Consider the following 23387-nt stretch of genomic DNA (forward strand, 5'->3'; position numbering starts at 1 on the left):
GGTAGCTTGATTAGGATCCGTTAGAAACAAGCATTGCCCATTGCAGGGCCTCGCGCCGATATAATCGACCTTGGAGGTGGATATTTACCCTTCGTAAGTCCAAACAAGTAATAGGCACGGGAAAGGTGACGGCCAGCAGGTGGCTTGGGGACCGTGTTTGCTTTTCTAGTTTAGCTCTTGTTATTTCTAGGAGCTCAATAAAGCAATGTCTAGAATGTTGACTTACAAGTACAAAATACACCATACGTAAACAATGTTCTGATGTACGATGATTGAGGTTTTCAGAAAGAGCAACCTTCCAACATGAGTGTCATTCAAACTATATGTTCGGTTTTGATATCTTTATTTCGCATTTCCTTCCGTGGAGCTCAGAAAGACAACATCTATAATGTTGTACACCATTTTTCAACCGTTTTCCGATATTTGATAATCATGGTTATCAAGAGGTAAACTTCAAAGCCATTAGCAAATTTAAGAGTAAAAAAAAAACAGACTTGACAAGGTTACCATCAGAGCAGGAGGAAAAGTACAAAGAACTGGGAAAAAAATACTAGCTCTTTCTATTCTAGCTCTTTTTCTGAACTGATATCACCGGTGTTATCTTAACTCTTACTACAAGAGTGTTAAATATTTTATTCGATCATCGCTTTATCTATTAAAAGAAGGCAATTACGAAAGTTCAAGACTAAAAAGGGGGGTCGCCATGGTGTTCACCATCTCACTACCGCCTGTTAGGCTCAACCAAAGATCGCGGAAACTTGCATGTTGTGGCTGCTGTTTAAACAGAACGTGCATATAGCTGAGAGTTTCTTGCCACCCTCCGCCGCATTGATCATGTATTGAGGCTTGTTATGTCTGGTGCATTTCTTTGGTTACCATTATGCCAAGACGAGCAAGTCTGAGGTATTTGTAACTTCGAGAGCTTACTGACCGCATTGGTGATAAAGGCCGTGTGTTGTGACCGAAATTTACGGGTGCACACTTAGATTTTCGCCACAAAAAGTCTGCGTTTTTGTGCGCTTTGACTCGTAACTGTTAGTAAAAGATAGCCACGAATTCCCAATCCATTGTGATTTGATTAATATCTTTTGAGTTCGGTTTTACGGAAAGTAAGAGTGACTGTTGTATTCTAGTAAATACATTGCCCTGGGCGGTAAAATACCAAATAAAGAAGACCGACGAAAACTATTGACGCGAGAAGACCACACTGCTACACTCCACCTAGGAAAAACACTCACTACAATCAAAATCCCTGAAACAATAACAACTTGTGATATTAAGTCGTATATCTATCAGTAGCCTCAAGAAAATGTCGTGGTAGAACGTCTGATGCACAAATTACCATATTTAACTCCCTTTTACGGCTCATCTGTTACTCAGATCGATTGACCGAGCTGCAGTATATGGGTTTACCTCCTTACACGAAAGGGCAAAGGGTTTTAACGGGGGTTAACTGCTCGCAGATAGTGCGTGAGCTTTCTTGAGCTTAAAGAGTTGTGTTATTCTTTGCACGCTCACGATCTCACATATCCCGGTGGGTTGAACAATACATGGTGTTCCAAACATCTAGACAACCATCAATCTAGAGAAAATTGGCCTCAGCTAATATACATATTTCAGAGACATTGTTGAATTAAGTCGACCACGCGAGGTAAGCCCTAGAGCATGCAAAAACTGGAACCGCGCGCACTGGAAGCAACGTTCTTTAAAGGAAACTACAAGAACAGAGACCTCTTAATGAAGGCCAAAAGAGCGCAGAATGTCCACACAGACGGGTTTCCAGACGGCCACTTTATTCATTGGCCACAGTGTCTGAGTAAATGGTCCACGTATGCAAAATCGCGAATAAACTCGAGTGGCCGACAATGTATAGGAAGCCACCGTTTACAGGCGTTACACACACTATAGAGTGTTGTAAAATTAATAAATATTCTAAACAAACATAACCTCGGCAAGGGTTGCTTCCCTTAGATAATGCGTGTCGCGGCCTTCTTTCGTCTCGAATGACAACCTGTTTGTCATTTAAGACTTGTACAAACACTAGTGACTGTAGTGCATAAAATCTTTAGTCCTAGACATATAATAACTACGAGGAATGTTTACTTCACGTCTAGAGAAAATAGCGCTTAGATGTACACTTAAAGTTATATTTTTGGAACTGCTCTGATTGATTGAGAAGTGTGAACAGTGTGAATTAAGAAGATTGTCCCAAGTGCGGAAAGTATGATCTCCGCTTCATAAAATCCTGGGTCAGACACTGTTCGATAATATCGCATTGTTTGCGCATTTGTCCAACCGGTCCTTTATGATCTTGAAGATCATTTAACCAGTTTTTTAACCGGAAAGGTCATGTCCTGAAATTTTACAATTAACAGGGCGTTCTCAAAGGTTTGATGGATGCCATACTCGGTGTATGTTTGGTTCCATGTTGTGGCATAATACGATTATGATAGGTGGTTTAAAAGGGAGGGAATGTGATTAGAAGGTGTCTCATTTGGGGGGGATAGTTCTTAGACATGTTTTTGAACAAGAGAGACAAGGTCGACTGTTTGTAAAGCTTCGTTCACCGCAGGTTGTCGATCGTACAAGAAAATCGCTTGACCCTGATAGAAAAGTTCAATATTAAATCATTATGAAATCCCAGCAGCGTTTGAAAGAACATAAACGATAAGAGTGCACAAACAATAGAAGCCTATCGTTTACCGGCACTAGGGATTCGCGTAAAACATATTAAAGGCATTTTAAGAAACAGATTTCTCAGTCCATGATTCAGCACTTCTGATCATAATCCAGAAGCACGATTCTATGGCGAATTATACCCAAATAGAGTTATAAAGTCACTGCTCCTCAAAACCTAAAGTGGATTTTGAGAAAGATCATTAGCTGCCATAGCTTTCATCATGATCCTCAGATTACGAGTCGAGTAAGCGAGTTCAAGCGCGTCTAAACATATACTGAAGGTTCTCGGGTTTCTAGTTTCCTCCAAGAGTTCCCAAAATCCGATAGCGTTTTGCTCTTTTTTACACCTGTTACTTTTACCAAAGAACATCTATCTCACAGGTTTCCTTAGTAGTCCATGCACAGCGATAATAAAATGGAGACATACTGACTTCGTTTGACCATCCCTTGCGGTCTCACAAGGCATCGATAACTTTAAGATAATTTAGCTATTGGGCTGTGAGTGTAATAGGAATTTAGTAAATTAGAGCAGAAGTGTGAATTGTTTTTGCGCGCTGCAAATCTGCGAGGGTTGACGTGTAAGCAGGTTAAAGAAAACATTGAAAGAAGTAGTTTTAAAGCGTTTGTTTAAGGAGTACGTTGGTAACTGGTGGGGCCTGTCTGACCTTTCGGGAACCTATGAAGAGAAATGTCAGCAAAGAGTTACCACAAGGAGTCCGTAGCAATATCACTCTATTAATTAATCGTAAACATTGGTCAAAAGGGGGAGATTTCAGGAACAGACTCCATTGGACGCCGCCATGTAAATTATTATAATACAGAGAACCAACACAGGACAACGTATGCTTCAAAGATTGCCTTTGATAAAAAAGATTTTAATGGGCAAACATGCAAGTCTATTGATGTCTTGGACATCTTTGGATACACCACATAAAATTCTCAATAGGAACTTTCAAAACCAAGCAAAATCGGCGACTTTAAAATCTAAAATCTGAGTCATGAACAGTCTAGGACTATCAGGCGTTTTCTCCTTAGCTGAAATACTTAATCAAATAATCTGTCACTAATAGTATCCTATCTACAACTATCTTACAGCGGGACTTTGTTGCAAATTCCCTCGTCTAGCTTATATTCTAAGAAGCTTAAGTAAAAAAAACATTAAACAAACCCTTATATGATTCGCCTAACTGAACACTTGATATCAAAGTCATACCAAGTCATGTTTTTTTTTTTCAAAAGGTATCAACCCTAACTCGTAAATATATAAAATGCAAGTCTTAAATGTACGAACAAAATTGCAAACTAGCTTCTAGCTATCTACGTATTACAAAGACAAGTTTAGAGGCCTGTAGCCGTGTATAAAACTCCCCAAGTTCTTCAAACAGTATGCTACATGGGATAGTAAAATGTCGTCGAGCCTTTAGAAGGCTTGAATTTTCACACTTAAATCACACTCGTAAAAATAAGCTATGACTCTAGTACCTTAGGTACACTTTGGCTGCGTTTATGAGCAAGGCAGATACGGCCAAGTGGTCGGAGTTCCCGATAGAAGCATGTCCCTTAGCAAGGTCTCGATTGGTGTTTTCCCAACCAACCGAACAAAGAACAGTTGTTCCACAACGGAAGAACTTATACTTCTCAAGGAAGGCAGGCGGAGTAGTAACTTGCCGAATCTGGTCGGTTGGTTTGGGTACTGGTTACGCGTGTACTCTTCAAGCGCGCATTGCGTCTTCTCCTGAAGGCTTTCGATATACTGTGGATCAGTGAGGCCGGAAGCGTCTGCAATAATACATCAAGGGTACCAATTGATACAAGATTACAGTGAAACGAGCGGCGAAAGGGCATAGGCGAAGAATTTGTAAACCGTAAGCACTGCTGATACAGAGGAAACGTTTACGAGATCTCATTTTTTATTTTATTTTGTCGGCTAGGTAAATAAGCGCGGGATGTCACCAATAAAAACTACAATCTCGACACGAAGCTGGTGGTGAATGCGACGCCTGTGATGTTGATTGGTAAATGTAGATACGTTTAAGGGTACAATCACAACACAATGTAAAGTAACAATCACAAGCATGAGCGGTTGGTCGATGACTCGACCTGTGTTCAAATATTAAGTGAGCAGCAAATGAACAAAGTGGCGATGGCTGTTCTCACCTGAGGTAAACAGGACGATTGCTTTCAGACACGCAAACTCTGCAGCATCCACGTGCAGGTTTCGCAGCTTTTCGACTTGCTCCTGAAAGATGCGAATGTTATCCATAAACGAGACCATTCGGTCGGGCGACATGTGGTTGGAGTGAATCCCAGCGGTGGCCAATAGAGGAGCTACTTGGAGAGGCATCGGGCACTGTGCGGCGTTCAGTACGAACAGCTCACTCCACACGAGTCGAAGGAGAGCGACTTGGTCTGTCACTGCTAGGTCAGGGAAGAAGGGGATATTACGAGCCCACTCCACTGCGCTAAACAACAACCGAGCGGCCAGTTCGCAGATATTCTCGATGCCCATAATACCACAAGGCATGTTAAGCCCCTGCTGGAAACGCGTCGTCGGGTAAGGTTCTGCGCGGAGCAAGAGCGCGATGAAGCCCGACAGATACGAGTGTCCGTTTGTACTTCCATCGCCGTTGATTCCCGGGAGAGCTGCGTTCTGTGTCGGTGTTTGGGCCGCTGGGATACGACCTCGCTGGACCGCTGTAGAGCCAAAAGGTGAAAAGGTTCATTCAACAAACAATCAGACTTCAGATTTATTCGATATTTGCACCGCTCGCGCCGTCCCTGCAGCTGAAATTCTCTTACCTTCTCGCCGCATGCCCACTTTGAGACACTTCTTTAAACGACAGTACTGGCACTGGTTTCTGTGGTGCTGGTCTATAGGGCAGTCCCTGGAAGCTCTACACGTATAAGTAAGGTTTCGCCGGACGCTGCGCTTGAAGAAAGACTTGCAGCCCTCGCACGTGAAGACACCGTAGTGCTTGCCGGAAGACTTGTCCCCGCACACCGCACACTCAACTTGGACATTTTTCTCCGAGTCTTCTGGCGTCTCTGTGCTGTCTCTAGTCCATGTGGTAACTGGTGCTACTTCCATGCTCACAGACTCCGCGCTACAACCTACGGAGGACACACGGATGGGTCATTCGTCCATTGTTTACACTTCATGCGCGCTGATCTCTTCTCGGTAAAATTGCGTGGCCGCAGTGAAATTGGGTCAATTCACGTCTGCTATTCAAATCAGTTATAATGACGTTAAAAGGCGAGTTATAAATACACGCGAGCTTACAAGGGGCGCGGAGATCTGGTGGTAACACAGACTGTGGAAAAGCCTCGGTCCGTATACTACTGAAATCCTACTGACTGTGCGAGACGGGGCACGCGTTAAGCTACGAAACAGAGCCTGTACAGGACCCGAAATGATCCCAGGACCCGAAACGATCCCAGGACCCGAAACGATCCCCAAAAGTCCCCCAAATGATCCTTGGCCCCGAAACGATCCCAAGGAGTCCCCGAAATGAACCCCGTGGAATTACCAGAATGGACAAAGGGAAAGTGGAAGAAAATACTTTTGAAGCATTATAAAAAAAATTAAAACAAAGGCCCGATACTCAGGCAATGTACACTTCTCAACCACTGACCTCGATGACGAGTACCACTCAATGTCGATTACGTCATAGGCCACGTGACTTTAAAAAGCTTTAATATCTCCTACCCTTTAAACCCTGAAGGCCCGATACTAAGGTAATGTACACTACTCAACCACTGGCCTAGGACCCCAACTGATCCCGGGACCCGAAACGATCCCTAAGAGTCCCCGAAATGAACCCCAAGGAATTTCAGTAATAGACAACTAAATGAATGTGTAAGGATTGGCTTTCAGTTTTAAAAACATATGAAACATTTAGCTTTGTTTGTGTTATTTAAAGGAAATTTACATTAACTAAGATTTAAGTATTAAGATTTTTATATACGACTGCGGGGGAAATACAGTGGTTGAGTCAGAAATTGGGGTCAACTTACAATTCCTGTGATAGTAATTTGAGGAGCCCGGCGTGGATAAATCATTTTTACATAACAAGCCATAAAAGAAAGTCTTTACAGATGGGACATGCTGCTTTACATAGGAAGCGAAATGTTTTAAAGTTATTTTTGGCATGTTTTTTTTCGTGAATGAAAGACCCATCATATGAGATCATGCCGGGGTGTACGCACGACTACATGAGGAAATTCAAAACTCACATAATATTGCTTTCACATCCCCTTAATATTTTGCATCGGTAGTAGAAGGGTTGTTCGAGTGTATTACTCAGTGTGCTTTTGTCATTCCATCTTCTCGGCCAAACCGGCTGCCTAAAATGTGTCGGTAAATATTCGCTCGTGTGAACACGGATTTCGTGGTGAAATACATGTTTGGTTGTCAGATGAATATTAATTTTTAGGGGTGATGCTTAACGGAAATGAGATTTATAGTGTCGGAGTCATGTGTCGGAACCGCAAAATGTTAAGAGTGTGATGGAAGGTCAAAAGTTTGGTTGATCTGAGCAAAGCTGTGCTATGTTTATGCTATATTCCTTTCAGTAGCAATTTACAGTTGTGTATTTGTTTTGGACTCTGTTTATGGGTTTAACGCCGGGCAATGTAATAAATAGAAGTATTGTGTTGGAATTTAATATTTTTATGTCACGTTGTTTAGAAATCGAGTCGCTGTTAACCCTTTATTATGCTTCAAGAATTGCAAGTATTTCTTCTGCTTTCCCTTTGTCCATTACTGCAATTCCTTGGGGTTGATTTCGGGGACTCCTCGGTATCGTTTCGGGTCCGAGGATCAGTTGGGGTACTTTTGGGGATCATTTCGGGTCCTGGGATCGTTTCGGGTCCTGGGATCATTTCGGGTCCTGTACAAGCCTTGCAATGCAAAACCAAAAGCGTGTCATGTCTGAACCAACTGAACTTTGACATGGGCTGTTGAAACTGTCGGGTTACCATGGAAGCGTGCACCATATATGGCAATAACTGTCATATAAGGGTTAAGGATAATATTACAAGAGCAGTGTCGCACTATTCATACGAGCCCTTTGGGCAAAGGGGGGTTTTCAAACGATTGAATTTTTGTCACAAAAGTCCTTACCGGTAGGCAAGTAATACCCTGTATATTGCACTATAGCGTAACAATGATTGGCTCATTTTCGGTTTGTAAGAATAATAGCAATTTAGCATATACACACGGGTGAATAAAGGATTTCATAAGGCCATCAATCGCTTGAAATCTAGTTTAGCAGTAGAAATGTTTAGACTTGGCGATCTTGAAGCCTTAGAAACTTACGAGTAGAGCGTCGAGAGATCGCGTGGCATGTTACCAATAGCTCATTTGAGGGTAAACAGAGATTTAACACCTTTGAGTAAAGGTGAGAGATATTGCTCACGCTAACTACCCGCTAGCACGAGAACTACACATTACTATTCACAATTGATCGGTCTTTACGCTTGAATTAGCGACTCCTAGCTACCCAAATTGCCTTTTCAGCTTCTGGAATATTAATGGTACTCGATTAAAATAGCTAGAGGAATTAGGAGCACTTGCTCTGATCAAGTCCGCGATGTGTTGCTCATAATCTTTTGCATCGCGGTTCGCGATAGCCTTTCGTAACAAGGTGACTTGCAGTTCACTGCCCGACTAAACTAAATGGCCCGCGAGATCACCGCGTGAACTACTGCTTAGTATGGTAATGATTGTCTTACGTGGTTTGAGTCCGCTTGTTTGTAGGTCAAAAGGCTCGTCCTTAAGCAATGTGATGCAATGCGTTTGGACTGGGGTTAAGCCAGAACAACTCTCAGCGTTCCTTGAGCCATCGTTTGTGCAACACAGGAACCGTCTACAGTTTGACTCGTGATATGGATGCCGGGGGGAGGGAACATGAGACAATAACGCCAGGCTCCGCTGAGCGTATTTATTGAAATCGATGTGCATGCCCAACATAGCCCCGATGACAGGGCGGGAAGATCTGTCACGCAACGCTATCATTTGCATAAACAACGGAGAGGTAAACTGTCTACAGAGAATGGACAGACTGACACACAGTCTAAATAAACGGCGAAAAGGACAGCGTGCACAATCTAAGGCAATTTACCGTTGGCATTAAGGTTTGCGTTTGGGGATAAAGGAATGTATGCTGATCGATTTCCGACCTTCTTCTAGACACTTAGTCGACAGTTTTGCATTCTCAAAATAGCTGGGATTGTGCGCAGATCGAGTTACCTCATTATCGTAGTCTTCTAAGCTCACACAATAGCGAAATGAGCGTATGATGAATTGTGCGTTTGCAGAATTATTTTTAGATTTGACAGGACACAGACCCAAAGCCGCCCCCGATGCTCTTTGAAACTCGATGCATTTCCGCGGGCATCGCGAAGTGATTAAATCCAGGAAAAAAACCTCTTAAAAAAAATAATAAACTGTTTTCTTGTTTAAATGTCTATACGCGTGATGAGCGAGTTTGCGGAGTTAGGGCAATGGAGTGAAGTGATTTATGGCCTTCCTATGTGTAGTCTGTGGTGCCCTAAACCTCGTTGACGGGTCAAGACCGAAGCTCATTTCAAGTCCTCGCCTGACCACAACATGCTCGAAGAACAACGTTAATCACTGATCGGGCGATCGACCGAAACCTTAAATTTCCGGGCTAGAATATGGGTATCCGAATAACAAAAAAGCAGTGATTCCTCATCCGATTCTAGCATGTTCAAACCATCAATCAAAACCGTAAATTTTCGGGCTCGAAGAATTCAGAAATACGATAAGAACCCATGTCCCCTTCCGACTTACAAGTATTGGAAAGACTACTGTTTCGGCATTGATAACCCCTAGAATAATCTTAAAATCTGAAAGCCATATTGGCAGCAGTTACCCGTTACACTTGGCAGAAGCTGATATGGCGTTAATTTTTTTTTTCCTGGGTGTTGACCCACGAAATACAAGATAACCTGACATTGTTCACCTCAGTTGAAATTACGAAGCGCGAAAACAAACAAAAAGAGAAGTCTGTCAGCGGCTTTAAGCCGAGTTTGCACAGAGGGTACTACTTCGCCGGCTTGGGAAAAAATCTGCGCGAAAGTTTGCGCTTGAATTGTCACACATTGCCACAACGATGTCATTTTGGTGGCATACACACAAAAAAACGTATCATTTAATCTTTAATCGCAGTACTGTTAACAGTATCGCAAAAGAGATCTTCGCTAATTGAGTCTGTGTTGTCTCTGTGCCCGTTCGGTTGGCCTCTGTTTTGTTAGGTAGAGTCACTCGCTGATAAGCATTGTCAAGGCTAATATGGACGATCACGTTTAGATCTTTCGATCCGTAAAACAACGTCTGGAAGCACTCCAAGCAAGTCTCGCTTGCGCGCCTAAACCGGACCGTTGACCCAGAGTGGAGGGCCTCTCCTGTAGGCACCGCCCTTGATGAGGGTGCACTTCCGAGTAGCTGACTGTCACGCTGCACAACTCGGAGTTTTATCCGTAAAGTATCTGGACTGTGTAAGCCGGTTAGGCGTTCGATTAAGTGATGACCCAGCAATTAACCGTGTCTGATGACCCAGCAATTAACCTGTCTGACCACTAACGGCGGTGACCCCGGCTCGTTAAACAGATCAAGGGCTGTTAAGTACTAAAGGATCATCCTTGACCCCAGGGTATCGCGAATTTATGGAAATGTTTAGCGGATATGCTGGGTGGTGGGACGGGTGAACTGATGAGCTCGCCGCACTCGTATCGAGAGTGAGGGGCGTGACCCTGTTACGGGGTTCAGCCGGCGTTGTCGTCTTACTATCGACAAAGACCGCAGGCTCCCAAACGTTACCGAGTCATACAAGAAGTCCATTCCCATCGGTTCATTCGAACGAGTAAACGAGATTTTTTTTTCAATCAAATATTGTCAAAAAGGTGTCAGATTAATTTATGGGTGGCTATTGCCCGCACATATACGGTTGTAATTTCAATTGTAAAAAATAACAAAGGAATGGTTATCGAGGGTCAAATACCCCTATAGTAAGTTTTCTACTTCCGTGCACGCCCCTTTTTCCACGCGACAAAATACACCCTCGAGAAAAAATAAAAAAGAACTGTGGCAATAAAAACAACTTGCTGCCGAAAAATAGCGCTAAAAAAGTGAAGGTGCAGCAAAAACTATTGCACGAGAGATTATTCACGCTTGCCCTGTTACCATAGCAAGTTAAAAATTAATTTTACAAGTATAAGCCACGTTAGTAAAAACCTCAGACGGAGGTGACGGACGGATCACGTGCAGTTTGAGAGATTCCGGTGTCTTTGTATCGTCTTGCCTTTTGGCACGTGTTAATTTCTGTGAGAAATTTTGAATTCTAGTATATGATTATTTGAAACAATCTTAATTTTTTTGGCTTTTTTGCGTGTCACCACCTTTCAGAGATATAATATATAATATATAAATTTTATTATGAATTTAAATCTAACTTAATTAATTTTACATGTAAGTGTAATTTTACATGTAACTGAATGAAAACTGTTGTTATTTCAACGCGAAATCATGTTAAGTTCTTGTTGACTATTCTTTTTTAGATTTTGTCTGCCTCCGGATTAAAAATCATTCAGCTGGGTTTGACCTTTGACAGTACAAGCTTGCTACTAGCCACACGAATTATCCCACTTCGCGTCGTGGTGAATCGCCGAGAATACGAGATTCTCCTTGTCTTCGGGAAAGATTGAGATATCTTAAAACAAATGTATCAGAAATCAAATGAAGCCGCTTTCCATGTTTATACATCTACAGTCTGATGGTAAATCTAGCCGCACAACATTCTAGAAAATGTAGTTTATTTAGAACATTTAAGTGAGGAAAAAATAGCAAATGATCCCCCCCCCCCCAAATAACATCACCAACAGCACATAAAGGATGTCCGTACTGATGACAACTTGTAAAGATTCAGATACAAGGACACACAATGCTGGGGAATGGGACAAATCATTAACTTCTTTTTCTATCGCGGACTTCCGCTTCAACATATCTCACGCGTGAATTAGAAAATATGTCACGATGACAAAGACGGGAAAGGAACGAGTTCCGGTTTAGAATCCTAACGGAAACAAACACTCTGAAGCGGAAATCAGTACAGAGCGCAACGGACACAGACTACCGGCGTAAGCTAAAAGAAAACACCAACAATAAATTCCTTGCCTTTCACTGCATAAAATAAAAATAACCCCTGAAGCGCATAGCAGCGTGACAGAAACATAATTCGTTGCGTGACAAATAACTACTATTGCGTGACTAAATCTTTCAAATTTGTTTTGAGGTCGTAGTTGTGGGAGCTCACCCAAGGATTGTCACTCGACACATCTATACATTCATTACTGTAGGATGACTCAGTGAATACAGTCAAGTTTGTTGAGCCGGTCCGAGTCATTAATGTTTTTTTTTATGAATTGATCTTTGAAACCAGAGCACTTGTGAACTGTCAGGACGCGATCAAGGTCTATTTTGATGATGGCTTGTGGCTGTCCACTCAGTAGACAGAAACTCTAGACGAATATTGTGCAACTGCACGGAACGCGTATCTCGCTCGGACCGGAAAACATTATTATGATTATTAAAACTTTCCAAGTAGTCCGATGCAAATATTCCCTGAGGTCTCAAAATGTCAAATCAAATTTAGGCAATGGAGCGAGGAGTAACAATATTGGGAATTCGTCTGGTCAGAAGGTTAAATATGATGCTTCACGGGTCCTAAGTAAACCAGACGAATGTCTGGAGAAGTTTTAGTTGAGCTGGTATCTTAACTGAAACTATAATCTAGGTATTTGAATCAAACGACTTCTTGACAATACTGCTTCGCTTTCCGTGACAAAAGAACAATGATCAAATAGAAGCATCCCCTAAACAAGCTGCATTTGTCTACTCTATTCATGAGAGGTAATAAGATATGTGTTAGTCGCGCTTCCAGTCGGCGTGGTTTTCTCCCCTTATTTGCTCCTCCTGAGCCTGTAGCTCTACACACAGAGCGATAACCCGTCTACCACATCATTATTAGCGGACGATTGCCACCTCTAGACAACGCTAACCTTTAAACGGGGATATAGAACGGCGTAAACAGGCAGAATAATGTGTCGCCCGGGACGGTCAAATTATGAACCGAAGTCTGGTAAATCCGTATGTAATAATCGCATGCTATGCAAGGCAAAGTTCCCACCGTGTTATTATCACCAAGTTCCCAAACGTGGGTATTCAACGAGATCAGGAATCGACGACGCTGCGAGCCAAACGCGATAAAAGTTTAACATATCTCAACTAGAGTGTCAACAGTCGAGACTGGGTCAATTATTTTTCTGTATCCCGGGATGTTAAATGCTCTCAGCCATGTGTATCTTGTAAATAGCGAGAGAGCAAGGATTAAGGTTAGGGCTAAATCATTCTACAAACACCCCAAGATCCTTGAATACGCCGGTCCTGGACGAGGATGCTCTCTCGAAACTCTTGAACAGTAGTCTAACATTACAGATCGCAAGTAGAACGGAGAGCAAGTAAGGATGCTTTAAAACCGAGCTAGATATGTAGTTTAGTAGCAACGATAACTGTTCTTACCTGAGAATTTTCGACTGCCCTGACTACTGTTGACCTCTTGCATACAGAGTTCACGACAGCAGAATCGTGTCGGTTCCCGCCCTCAGTTTCTTGTCTGGATGAGAACTCGGACCCGCGCACAGGAGATCACACGCCAAACGTGCGCTTCATGTTACACATCACTCAAACAACAAACTGACAGCTCGTACCAGTCTACACACGACACCGTGCTCACGTGGCCGTGCCGCGCGCTGGGATGGACTAAAAGAGATATTCCATCCGACATTCCTCCACGTACGAAAACTTATCTATCTAGCTCGTCTGGAACATATCTCAAGGCAAAAAAAAAAAAAAAAAGTAATTTCCCGCTGACTTTTTAATGACGTGTTTGGAGCTCGCCTTACGCCAAGGTCATGATTAATAACGTAACCTAGGCATCATAGCGTTGGTTTCCATGGTAGCGCTAGTTTGTATTTACATCAATACGGGAGTTGCGCTAGGAGATCACGTGACTGTTTGGGTGGCAAACTAGCGCGCGCTTAGTCTTTTGGCTGCAAAATAACAACAAAAAAGCGCAGAGCGGCACTAGAGTCAGCATCTAGAAAGCGAGAACTCCATTGAGAGCACCTCATGCATATCTATCTTAGGCCCTGCAAAAACATACTTTCCATGAGCCGTATTCAATGCAAATGGAGACAAAAGAATGCATCTGGCTTATTTGTATTTATTTATTTGATATGGCTCATTGAAAGTACGGCGTTTAAACTAGGCCTTACCGACGGATGTGTAATCGTGTGGTACATTCCAACGTGCACTCATGTGTACGGCGAAACTAGAAATCGGACTCGTCCATCTGTTCGAAGGTATCCTTAAGAGGACGCCAGAATATTTATAAATGGAAGAGTCAAAACTAAAAATGGCTTATCACAGCCATGTCATCCTGAACCCCAAGTGCCTCGCTCTTTTCTTGTTCCCTATGAAGTATACACCTAATCCATGTATCATGTATCGTAACCCGCAGTGGTTCATGGGTATAAACAAATAAGCAAATACGCCGTAAATTAAAAACTTGGCGCTAACTATAGGAAACTCTAGTATTTCTCATGCTCCTCTAAACATCCGCATGACTTTCCAGAAACGAGATTTTTGCTTTACTCATGATGCAATGCTAGTTACGGCACATGGATTCTCTAAGTGCAACCTAACTTCACAAAAAAAAAAATTAGGAAGAAAACCACCAGACAGTTTATGTGTTCTGGTGTACGTCGGACTTTTAAAATGATCCGCGTCGACAGGTACTGGCCTGCCGAAATATTGTTCTAAAAAATCAAATCTGCGTTTTTAAGTCGACTTTTTCTTATTTTACTTATCTCAAAAATAGGTGTATACAGGGAAGCAAAAAGAGTTTTATTTTTCTTCTGCAACTGAAAAAAATCCTCTGAACTCAGGCTACTTGGTTAGTCACAAGAAGACAACGTCGCACGTATAGAACATTTTAAGGGAGCCAGTCTTTATTTATCGGGGGAGGGGGGTTGCTGACGAACACTCCGTAATTTTAATAATACAAGAGAGTAATAATGATAAATATACATATGAGGGTGTTTATCACAGCCAAAGTTTACCTTTTCTATCCCCTGTTAGATGTACGAGTCTAAAACGATTATCTCTTCGACTATATCTTTTTTCTCTCCTTTTTAACTCGTGAATGCTTGCAAAGCATTTACGAGTTATTGGAGGAAATTCTGTGTCACTCGATCGCCGGATCGTTGGATCGATCATCCGTAAACTTTTTGTGGTCTTTCTGTGCTTTCGCAACACAGCAATTTTTAGACCTTCCTGTAAACTCTCTGGGACCAACTTCCGGTTAAAGCTTAGTACTATAAAAAAGCCTTGTCATCGACCTGCGATCGCTCGTTCATTACGTGTTATAGCCGTAAAGTATATATAAGCTAGTTTTTACAGAAAAGTCTTCGATGTGGGTTGGGCGTGCGCATGCGCCTTCTTCACTGACGTCAATCGATCTTCTACGGTTCAGTCCAATTCAAGTTTTTAGTTTACAAAACAAGTAAAATGCTAGCAAAGCTATTAATTCTCCTTCTTCTAGTACTTGAAGATTCGCGTCTCCGTGTTTCCGCGTTATTTGTTTGAATTTGTGCTGAAAGAGTGATTTTGTGCTGAAAGAGCAGCCAAAGCTGCGACTTTTAATGTCAGAGAAACACGAAGAAAAAGCCTCTGTTAGCAGGGCCTTTCTTTGCAGGGTAATAAAAGAAAGCCTCTGTTTGCAGGTTAAGAAAAATAGTATGGACTTTCATAAGTTGTTTTTTCCATAATTCTTTTTTTATGAGTGCTAAATATCAAACAAAACTCGTTCAAACATGCTTATCCCCCCCCCCCCCCCCTTATTCATCAAGAAACAATCAATAACGATTTTGCGAATTTCTATAACGTTGACATGCTTGAACTACATATGACTGTAGCTTGATTAATTATATCGGGTATATATCTGTTTCCGGAGAGAATAGGGCGAAATTTGACATGCTAGCAAAAGCAGCCTGTTCGAACGGTGAGATACCAATTAGGATAAAAACTAATTTTACTCAGAGGTTACTTCGGCAATGCCTCGGTGGTATAGTGGTTCTGTCGCTTGTCTAAGACGTCAGAGACCGGAGGTTCGATCCCTAGTTGTGACGTCTAATTTTTTTACTTTTTATGATAATAATAGTTAATCAAACTGTTCTTGGTGTTTCATCACATAAAAAAAGGACATTGTTATGTACTCCCAGCATCTTGGATGTGTTCATCCTTTGTTCAAAATTCATCCTGTATATGTTTTATGCACACAAGAAAATAACTAGAAAAACAAATTTGCATTCATGAGTTGGCTCACAGAGCCCTTTGATTCTTGCTAAAAACGACAGCAAACAAACGCCTGACAAGCTAATGAAAAGATTCTAACCACTGCATTTGCAAACTGAATCACTGAAGACTATTAGGGACTCTCTCTTTACCTTTTCTCCATGAAAGAGTTTATTCATTTGAGAAAATTCTTTTTTTATTTGTTTGATATAGAAAATAATAAATCCAAAAGACAAAAGTTAGATAGGGTTAGTTGGTTGAGCGCGGTGATTTAAAACCGAAATGGTTAAATTTGAGAACTTCTAAAACGTTAACTTGTGACATTTAAAGCGAAAACCAGCGTTTATTAAATAAATATTTTGAATAAAAGTGAGATATTTTATATTTATAAATAATGTTTTTTATGTTTATAAACTTCATTTACTTACCACACACTCCCTTGTCCGAAAGGCATTAACCAAGGTGCGAAGTCAAATTCCCGTTGTAACCATCCCCATCCCTCGGGCTAATAATTAATGCCAATGACCTAATTGCTCCAGAAGTGTGTTTTACGCGTTCTTTTGAGTACGTTATCCTGCTGGGTTTAGAAGCGAGACACGAAGTCTGAACCTTTTTTATACAGAATGGGCGGAACCATTAATATGACAGCACCTTTATCACCGTCCTTTTTTTTGCCTCTCTGGCGAATTCGCCGCTGGAAATGAAGGGAAGAGGATTTGTGCCTCTGCTTTAATAAAAATTATGAAAAACAAACTCTAGTCTCAGGCTCGAGCCTCAATGCCAATTACAAATCGCAATTTTCAAGCCCGTTATGGATAACATGTCGAAGAAGACAAAAAATACGTAACAACTACCTATAAGACTGTGTCACTAATTCATCCACCCTACTGTACGTAGGGTCAGAAAACTATAAAGGCGTCACTAAGATATCTTGTAGTAAATGACGATCAAGTGGCAAACCGCTCACAATCATTATAGTCCATCGTTAGCTATTTATCGTTTTCAAACTATATCGCTATAATCGGGAAGCTACGAGACCTTGGAATAGTGCTAGTACATGCCCATAGCCCCAGGGGGGTTAGATAGTTGTGTGGGTGTGTTGAGGTAGGTGGTATTTGTCATTAGGGGCTGCCCATTCAATCCAATCTGCGAATGGTACCGAATCCGTCGCTTGGATAGCTACAAGCCGGCTCAGATACACGTCCAGAATCTCACCGTACGCATTCAAGCCGCTTGACACTTCATCCCGTCTCTTGCTTTGACGAACTAAGCGGCGTAATCTATTAGAGTGGTCACCGACGGACTAGAGAAGTTCCGGACCATTTATTATAAGAGGGCAATCAAGAGGGCGTCATCGCTTAACTACTAATGCTGTCAGGCAAACGGCAGCTTTACCAACTTCCGCCACTGTAGGAGACTCCCCACTATATAAAACCAAGGCACGGGTGTTAGCATTTACCTTCTTGCTGCAGAAATAGAAGCGATACGACTGGTAGACATACTAGAGAAGTAGAACAATGAATCTTAGGCTTGACGTCACCTATCTCGTAGTGCTCTGCTTTTGTCTACTGATGCCTTCCTGCATGGCGTCGGTGCCCGTTCCGGGAAATCCTTACGGAAAAAGGACGGACATGGAGGTAGGGATTCACATTCACTTCTAAGTTTTGAGTCAAGGATGGTACAATATGTTTGAGTATTACGTACAGGTAGTTCGCTTACGTACAGAGCCGTGCGTAGTCCTGAAAACGTGAACAATTTTTGAGCACAGAGTGCTCGGGCAACATTAAGGCTTCTGTGTTTGTTTGCTTGGGGATTTGATTATCTAACATCAACCCTCTAGGATCAAATCACCTTAAATTAATTTAATCGCTGGAACGCCGTTTTTGTTCTATAGTTAAAGGAAAGAACCAACGCCACTTTTTCCAACAGCCCGTCTCTCAGTCGTATCGATTTTATATTTTGGAAATTTTTATTCTGATTGTGTCTTTTTACTTCTCTATTCTATAAGAGTCCTTACGAAATGGGTAACCTGCCCTGCACCAAAGTCCCCAAGATGCGACAAAGAATCGACTGTCTCAAAAGAATTTCCAGGCATTCTCCAGGATTCTACCGATCCTATCGCCCAACTGATAGCAACTGTTAAAGCAGAAAATACCAAACCTTGATAAGCATAGCCTAAAGACTGAGGAAAATTTTTTAAATTTTAGAAAACACTTCCGGTTTGACTCTTAAGTGACATTTTGTGGCTCCTATGGCACGTGGATTTTGCGTTACACATTCGTGTCCCTTTAAATGCAGGTCTGTATCTGCGAAAACTTGCACACACCCCTCTCTATCCCCGAAATGTATGAATGCTATTAGCACAAATCCGTGATAATCACTCCAGGATCTGTAAAGGTGATGTGATAAACAATCTGATAGAAATGACTGGTCACAGTATCGCGTGGATTCCAGATAGACTCAACATGTACACACAGGAAAACACACAGGAAAACCTGTTCTCTCAAATTTGCCACTTAAAATAACCAATACATGTGCCGATTGTTATATAGTGATAAGTGCATTAAATGTACATTGAATAAATGAAATACCTTGATCGTTGTATTGTTATATTATTATTATATTGTTGTTATGATGCCAATTTTGTTTATTCTAAAACAAATGTTCTCAAAGTTCTTGATGATTTCGATATGTCAGTGAAGCAACCATCGAACTACAATTGTCAATAAATATTCTTCTTCATGTCCCTCTATCCGTCTGACATGCACTAAGAAATCACGTGACTTTGGCAAAATCTCCCAGAAATGACTGCAGCAGTCACGCCAGAGCGACTAAAAAATAATATTTTAAATTAAAATAAACCCTTTCGGATGTTGAAACCTTCTGACCGAGTTGGTTTTTTTGTTGTTGTTGTTGTTATTTCCCCGCCAAAAGCTGGAGCGAGTTTGCCACCCAAAAGTCACGTGATTTCTTAGCGCAAGTCGCCTATTCCCCGGTAAAATGCAAGTCACATTTTTGTGGTAATGTGCACTTTGAGAGCCTCCGCAAAGACTACTGGATTGTCTGATTACCAATCCATTTGCCATCAGTCCGTCCATTCTCACTTCTCCTCTGCCAGCTTATAAATGTCGCTGTTAAAAAGAGTCCTGGCTTGTGCAGAAGCACCCGTTGTCTGTTTACTAGAGAAATGCCCCTCTACTTCAACCCTCATCGCCTTAGCAACTGTAGCAACTGGGATTGAGCTCACAAACCACGCTATAATATAACAAGTTCATGATCAGTCCGTAAACCAAACAAAATGTCTAAGAGTCATAGCAAGACTTTCTGTACAGTAGAGCCTAAGTAAACCTACGTGTAACCCATAACTGGCGAAACAAATTTGTTTTTACACATGACATGATATATGGAGGGCGGAGGGAGGGGGGCGTAAAATGACAGCGTAATTGGCCTTCTTTCATAGGGAATCTCAACAACAACATAAAACAACACAATTGTGACGATTATAAAAGTACAACAATATTACATACATTTTCACAGTTACAAAAAAGCTTCTGGAACCCATGTTACAACCATGTTACAGATTGCAAAGCGTATTATGGGATAGCCAGGAAAAAATGAGAATGGCATTATTCCTCCCCCATAGTTTTTAGACCAAAGCCAATATGTGAACTCTGTGTCAAACAAACCCAGAATAGCAGTATAAGCAATTTTGGAATCAATTTGATTAGCATTTAGCAGTATTTCATAAAATTATTTTCTCACCCGCCATTGATTGCAAACCTGTGAGCACAAAACCCAATTATGACCCCATGGGGGGGGGGGTACATGCGCACCCCCTATGTATACACCTGAACTTACCATAAATTTTCTCAACAAATCGGGCTTTGTCCCCTCTGCTAAGAAGACCTGGTCTATAGATAGTTGTATGTGGGAACTGCAGTTTCTTCAAAGCTTCCTCAACCTTGCAAATAAAAACAGAAACCAACAAAAATGGTATATCCAGTATGTCTAAACAGTGTGGAATATATTGCTTTGGGGAAGGGAAGGGGGGTGGGGAGGTGCCATTTTTTCTCTCATCTGTCCCTTTTACTTTGCTCATAGTCGCAAGAGCTCATGCTCCTGTGCTAGCCACAGCCTTGTGGTGATGGTGGTAAGGGGAGGGGGGCTAACAATCCTCACCTTTCCCTTGACCTCCGTGTAGAGAAGCATACTGTTGGGGTTGGCCCCATAACTTGAAACATACACCATTGATTTCACCTCACATTCCTTGGCCACATTAGCACAGTTCACAACATAGTCATAATCGATGTGACGAAAATTGTTCTGAAGAAAAAAGACAACCTTCTAAAAGACCCATTTGTTGACTGTGCTGCCACTCCGGATGGAGTGACTCTACCTTACTTATTTTATTTCATTTCTGGATTTTTAAACTTCCCTGAGCAAGTTATTTGGTTTACTTCATGTTATCAATAAATTAAACATACCATAACTCCCAGGGGCTTATACAGAAATTAAAAAAATAGGGGGTAGTCCAGATAAGCCGAACATCTGAAAATAGGCGGGGCCCCTTGGCCCACCCCTAGATCCGCCCCTGACTCCATTAGCAGTCATAATGATTTGCAGTCATGAGATATATTCATTTATTTATTTGACTTTGCCATAAACAACAACACAAAATCTAACAAAAACGAAACACAGGCCAGGGAGCCACTACAGACTGGGCCAATTACAGTTGTCCTATTTAAGAGATCCTTTAGATAATTTCTAATGTAAATTGTAGATATTGTTCTTCTCTATTAACATAACAATAAACACAGCAATAGTTTGTTGTATTATGATTAACTATATGGCATAGATTTCCACCATTTGCTTATAGCTGAATATTTTTAATGTAAAACTTCTGAGGCTATGTAGTGTAGCACTTTAAGGCAGTATCAATTGCAACTTGCGACACTTACCACTGAACCCACCTCATTTTTAGACACCGACTGCTACCCCTAACCCTTAACCCTAACCTTATTTAGACACCTACCGCTGACCCTGCCTGTTTTCGAGTTGACCCCAGAGTGCAAAAGAAGACATCTTTGTCTGTGAAGTACTGTCCCACAGTCTCTTTACTCAGGTTTTCAAAATCTGGTAATTTGAATAAAATTTCACAACAATACAAGTAAAACGCAAGCTCTGATTGGCAGAGAAGAGTGAGTGATTAGAGCACACCTGTATGAGGTCATTTGAGGTCACTCTACATTTGAGGTCACTCTACATTTGAGGTCACGGTACATTTGAGGTCACTGTACATTTGTGGTCACAGTACATTTGAGGTCACTGTACATTTGAGGTCACCGTACATTTGAGGTAACTGTAGATTCATAACAACTTCAAGCAGCTTACAGCCAAAAAGCTTGTATCTATATGATTTCCATGATGATACATAGAATAAAGGTACAACTTTGGTTATATGTTAAAATTAAATCTATACTGTTTGCATCACCATTAAACCATTTTTCAAAGCAAAAAATGGCTATACAGGGGCTGGGGTGACCCCCAGTATTCTAAAAAAAATATAAGATAATAAGTCGCTGTGCCCCCTCAGCTTTCTTGATGTTTCTGTACCAATCTTAAGATATAAGATATAAAGAGATATTAAGATATAAGATATAAATAAAGATATTTTAATGGAAACACCAAAGAATTAAAAATTTACTGTGAAAATATTTTTTTGCTGCATTTTAATTGTAACTTGTAAAATTAATGGTAGCAGTGAAGACTGAAGAACATCGTCATAATGCCTGGTGCACACTAGTGACATAACAACATTATAACATAGGTGAATGCACTCTTATGTTCATTATGTTCGACATAAGCCTGACATAACAACATGGACATAAGACATAAGAGAAAAAACATGTTTTTTTATGCTATTATATCCAGGTTTTTATGTCAGGCTTAACATAAGAGTGCATGCGCCTATGCCGTTATGTTACTGGTGTGCACCAGGCATAACAAGGAATTACAACCTACCAGTTGCAATATCAGGGGGATCTCCCTTTTATTCCCTTTCCCCCTAGTCTAGATACTCACCAATTTTATGCTGTTCCAGCCGGCCACTGCTTTCCTCAACTTTTTGATCTACTTGATAAGATGAAGGAGCAGTGGCATCTCGTCTTCCAAGAACAATGACTTTTGAAAAATTCTGCACATAAGGCCATCAAACATTGATAAAGTTTAAAGTAACAAAGGAATATATAAGATATTGGCATAAAGAAAGTGTCTTGACGTTTCCTCAGTATTTTGGGAGGATCAGAACCATCGTTTGGTATTTTGGGGGTATAGACTTCCAGAATGCCTATTTTTTTTGAGGGGGGGGGGTATAATTTTCTGTCCTTGGTATCCCCCTGTGAAAAGTCTTTCGTACGAAAATTAAGCTTATATCTTGCAAATCCATTTAAAACAAAAACTTGCACAGATATATAGATGGACAGCAAGGTTTGTATAGAGACAAATAGAGAGGAAAAGAGATTGGAATCGTGAGTTAAGTAAAACAAAAAAATCATGGGTGTCCCAGATTGAACCATTGCATAGCTTGTCACTCACAGACATTAGGCGGGTGTCACAAGATTTGGACCTCATCACAAGCCTAATTTTTGTGAGAATGTTCATACATTTTCTGTATTGACCCGCATAGGCTCTCTTGGTTTATTGTTATTTATTTTCGCATTTAAGTAACTGTATTACCGGATTTCACACGATTTCTGTTCAAGTTGGGTTGATAGTTACTTATGAAATTGGGTAATATATGTGTAACAATGTGTAACACACCTTCGAGGCCAGAACTTCTCCTAGCAAGCATTCACCGATCGATCCCGTGGCCCCAACAAGAACTGCTCGAAGCCCTAACATATTCGATTCGGTTTCTTGTGTACTATGTGATACGCCTTCATTGGCCGCCATCTTGTTTTGTATTTCATAAAACTGCCCACAGGTAACCCAAAATTCCGCACATCACTGTCTATGGCAGAGAGCCCGAGGTAGGACTGTATCTCCCCCTCCCCATTGATTTTGTAAACAAGGCAGTTTTTGAACATGTAAACTGGCACTTAAGCTGTCTATGCCTTTGCAGCATCTCCACCGGTTTATTTTGTCGGATTTGGCTACATACCAGAGTGATCTAGCTTATGCTTTATAGTTTTGTCTACGAATAGCACGTCTATTCAGGATCGAAAGTGGACCTTTGGCCGTTGTGGGGGGGAGGGGGTTCGCACCCCCTACACCG

General features: G+C 41.4%; 2 protein-coding genes and 2 long non-coding RNA genes across 8 annotated transcripts; 2 read left to right on the plus strand and 2 right to left on the minus strand.

Annotated features, from left to right (window-relative positions):
* Window positions 1–3522: 3522 nt before the first annotated feature.
* On the minus strand, window positions 3523–13553 carry LOC5509158 (COUP transcription factor 1). 5 transcript variants are annotated; one of them, XM_032378044.2, is made up of 4 exons: window positions 13280–13553; window positions 5479–5790; window positions 4837–5382; window positions 3523–4458 (listed from the first exon to the last, which is right to left on the minus strand). In XM_032378044.2, exons 1-4 carry the CDS (start codon window positions 13320–13322, stop codon window positions 4184–4186), a joined length of 1176 nt encoding a protein of 391 aa, XP_032233935.2. In that variant the 5' UTR covers window positions 13323–13553; the 3' UTR covers window positions 3523–4183. The 5 variants fall into 5 exon arrangements, with proteins under 5 accessions (XP_032233935.2, XP_032233936.2, XP_001629708.2 ...); XM_032378045.2 differs by having other exon boundaries at window positions 4837–5373; window positions 13280–13549; XM_001629658.3 differs by lacking the exon at window positions 13280–13553 and adding an exon at window positions 8413–8701 and having other exon boundaries at window positions 4837–5373.
* Window positions 8625–11463, plus strand: LOC116616141. Its single transcript, XR_004295217.2, has 2 exons — window positions 8625–8714; window positions 11260–11463. It is a non-coding gene; the product is annotated as an uncharacterized LOC116616141 (long non-coding RNA).
* Window positions 13554–15672: 2119 nt separating the features above from the next.
* LOC116616147 lies at window positions 15673–18710 on the plus strand. Its single transcript, XR_004295219.2, has 2 exons — window positions 15673–17751; window positions 18123–18710. It is a non-coding gene; the product is annotated as an uncharacterized LOC116616147 (long non-coding RNA).
* Window positions 18608–23105, minus strand: LOC5509157 (oxidoreductase HTATIP2). The gene is made up of 6 exons (XM_001629659.3): window positions 22934–23105; window positions 22196–22307; window positions 21147–21247; window positions 20294–20437; window positions 19973–20075; window positions 18608–19369 (listed from the first exon to the last, which is right to left on the minus strand). The coding sequence occupies exons 1-6, from the start codon at window positions 23063–23065 to the stop codon at window positions 19215–19217; spliced, it is 747 nt and encodes a 248-aa protein (XP_001629709.2). The 5' UTR covers window positions 23066–23105; the 3' UTR covers window positions 18608–19214.
* Between the last annotated feature and the right edge of the window lie 282 nt (window positions 23106–23387).

The sequence above is a fragment of the Nematostella vectensis genome, chromosome 5 (genome assembly GCF_932526225.1).
Source record: "Nematostella vectensis chromosome 5, jaNemVect1.1, whole genome shotgun sequence".
In the NCBI taxonomy this organism is placed as follows: domain Eukaryota; kingdom Metazoa; phylum Cnidaria; class Anthozoa; order Actiniaria; family Edwardsiidae; genus Nematostella; species Nematostella vectensis.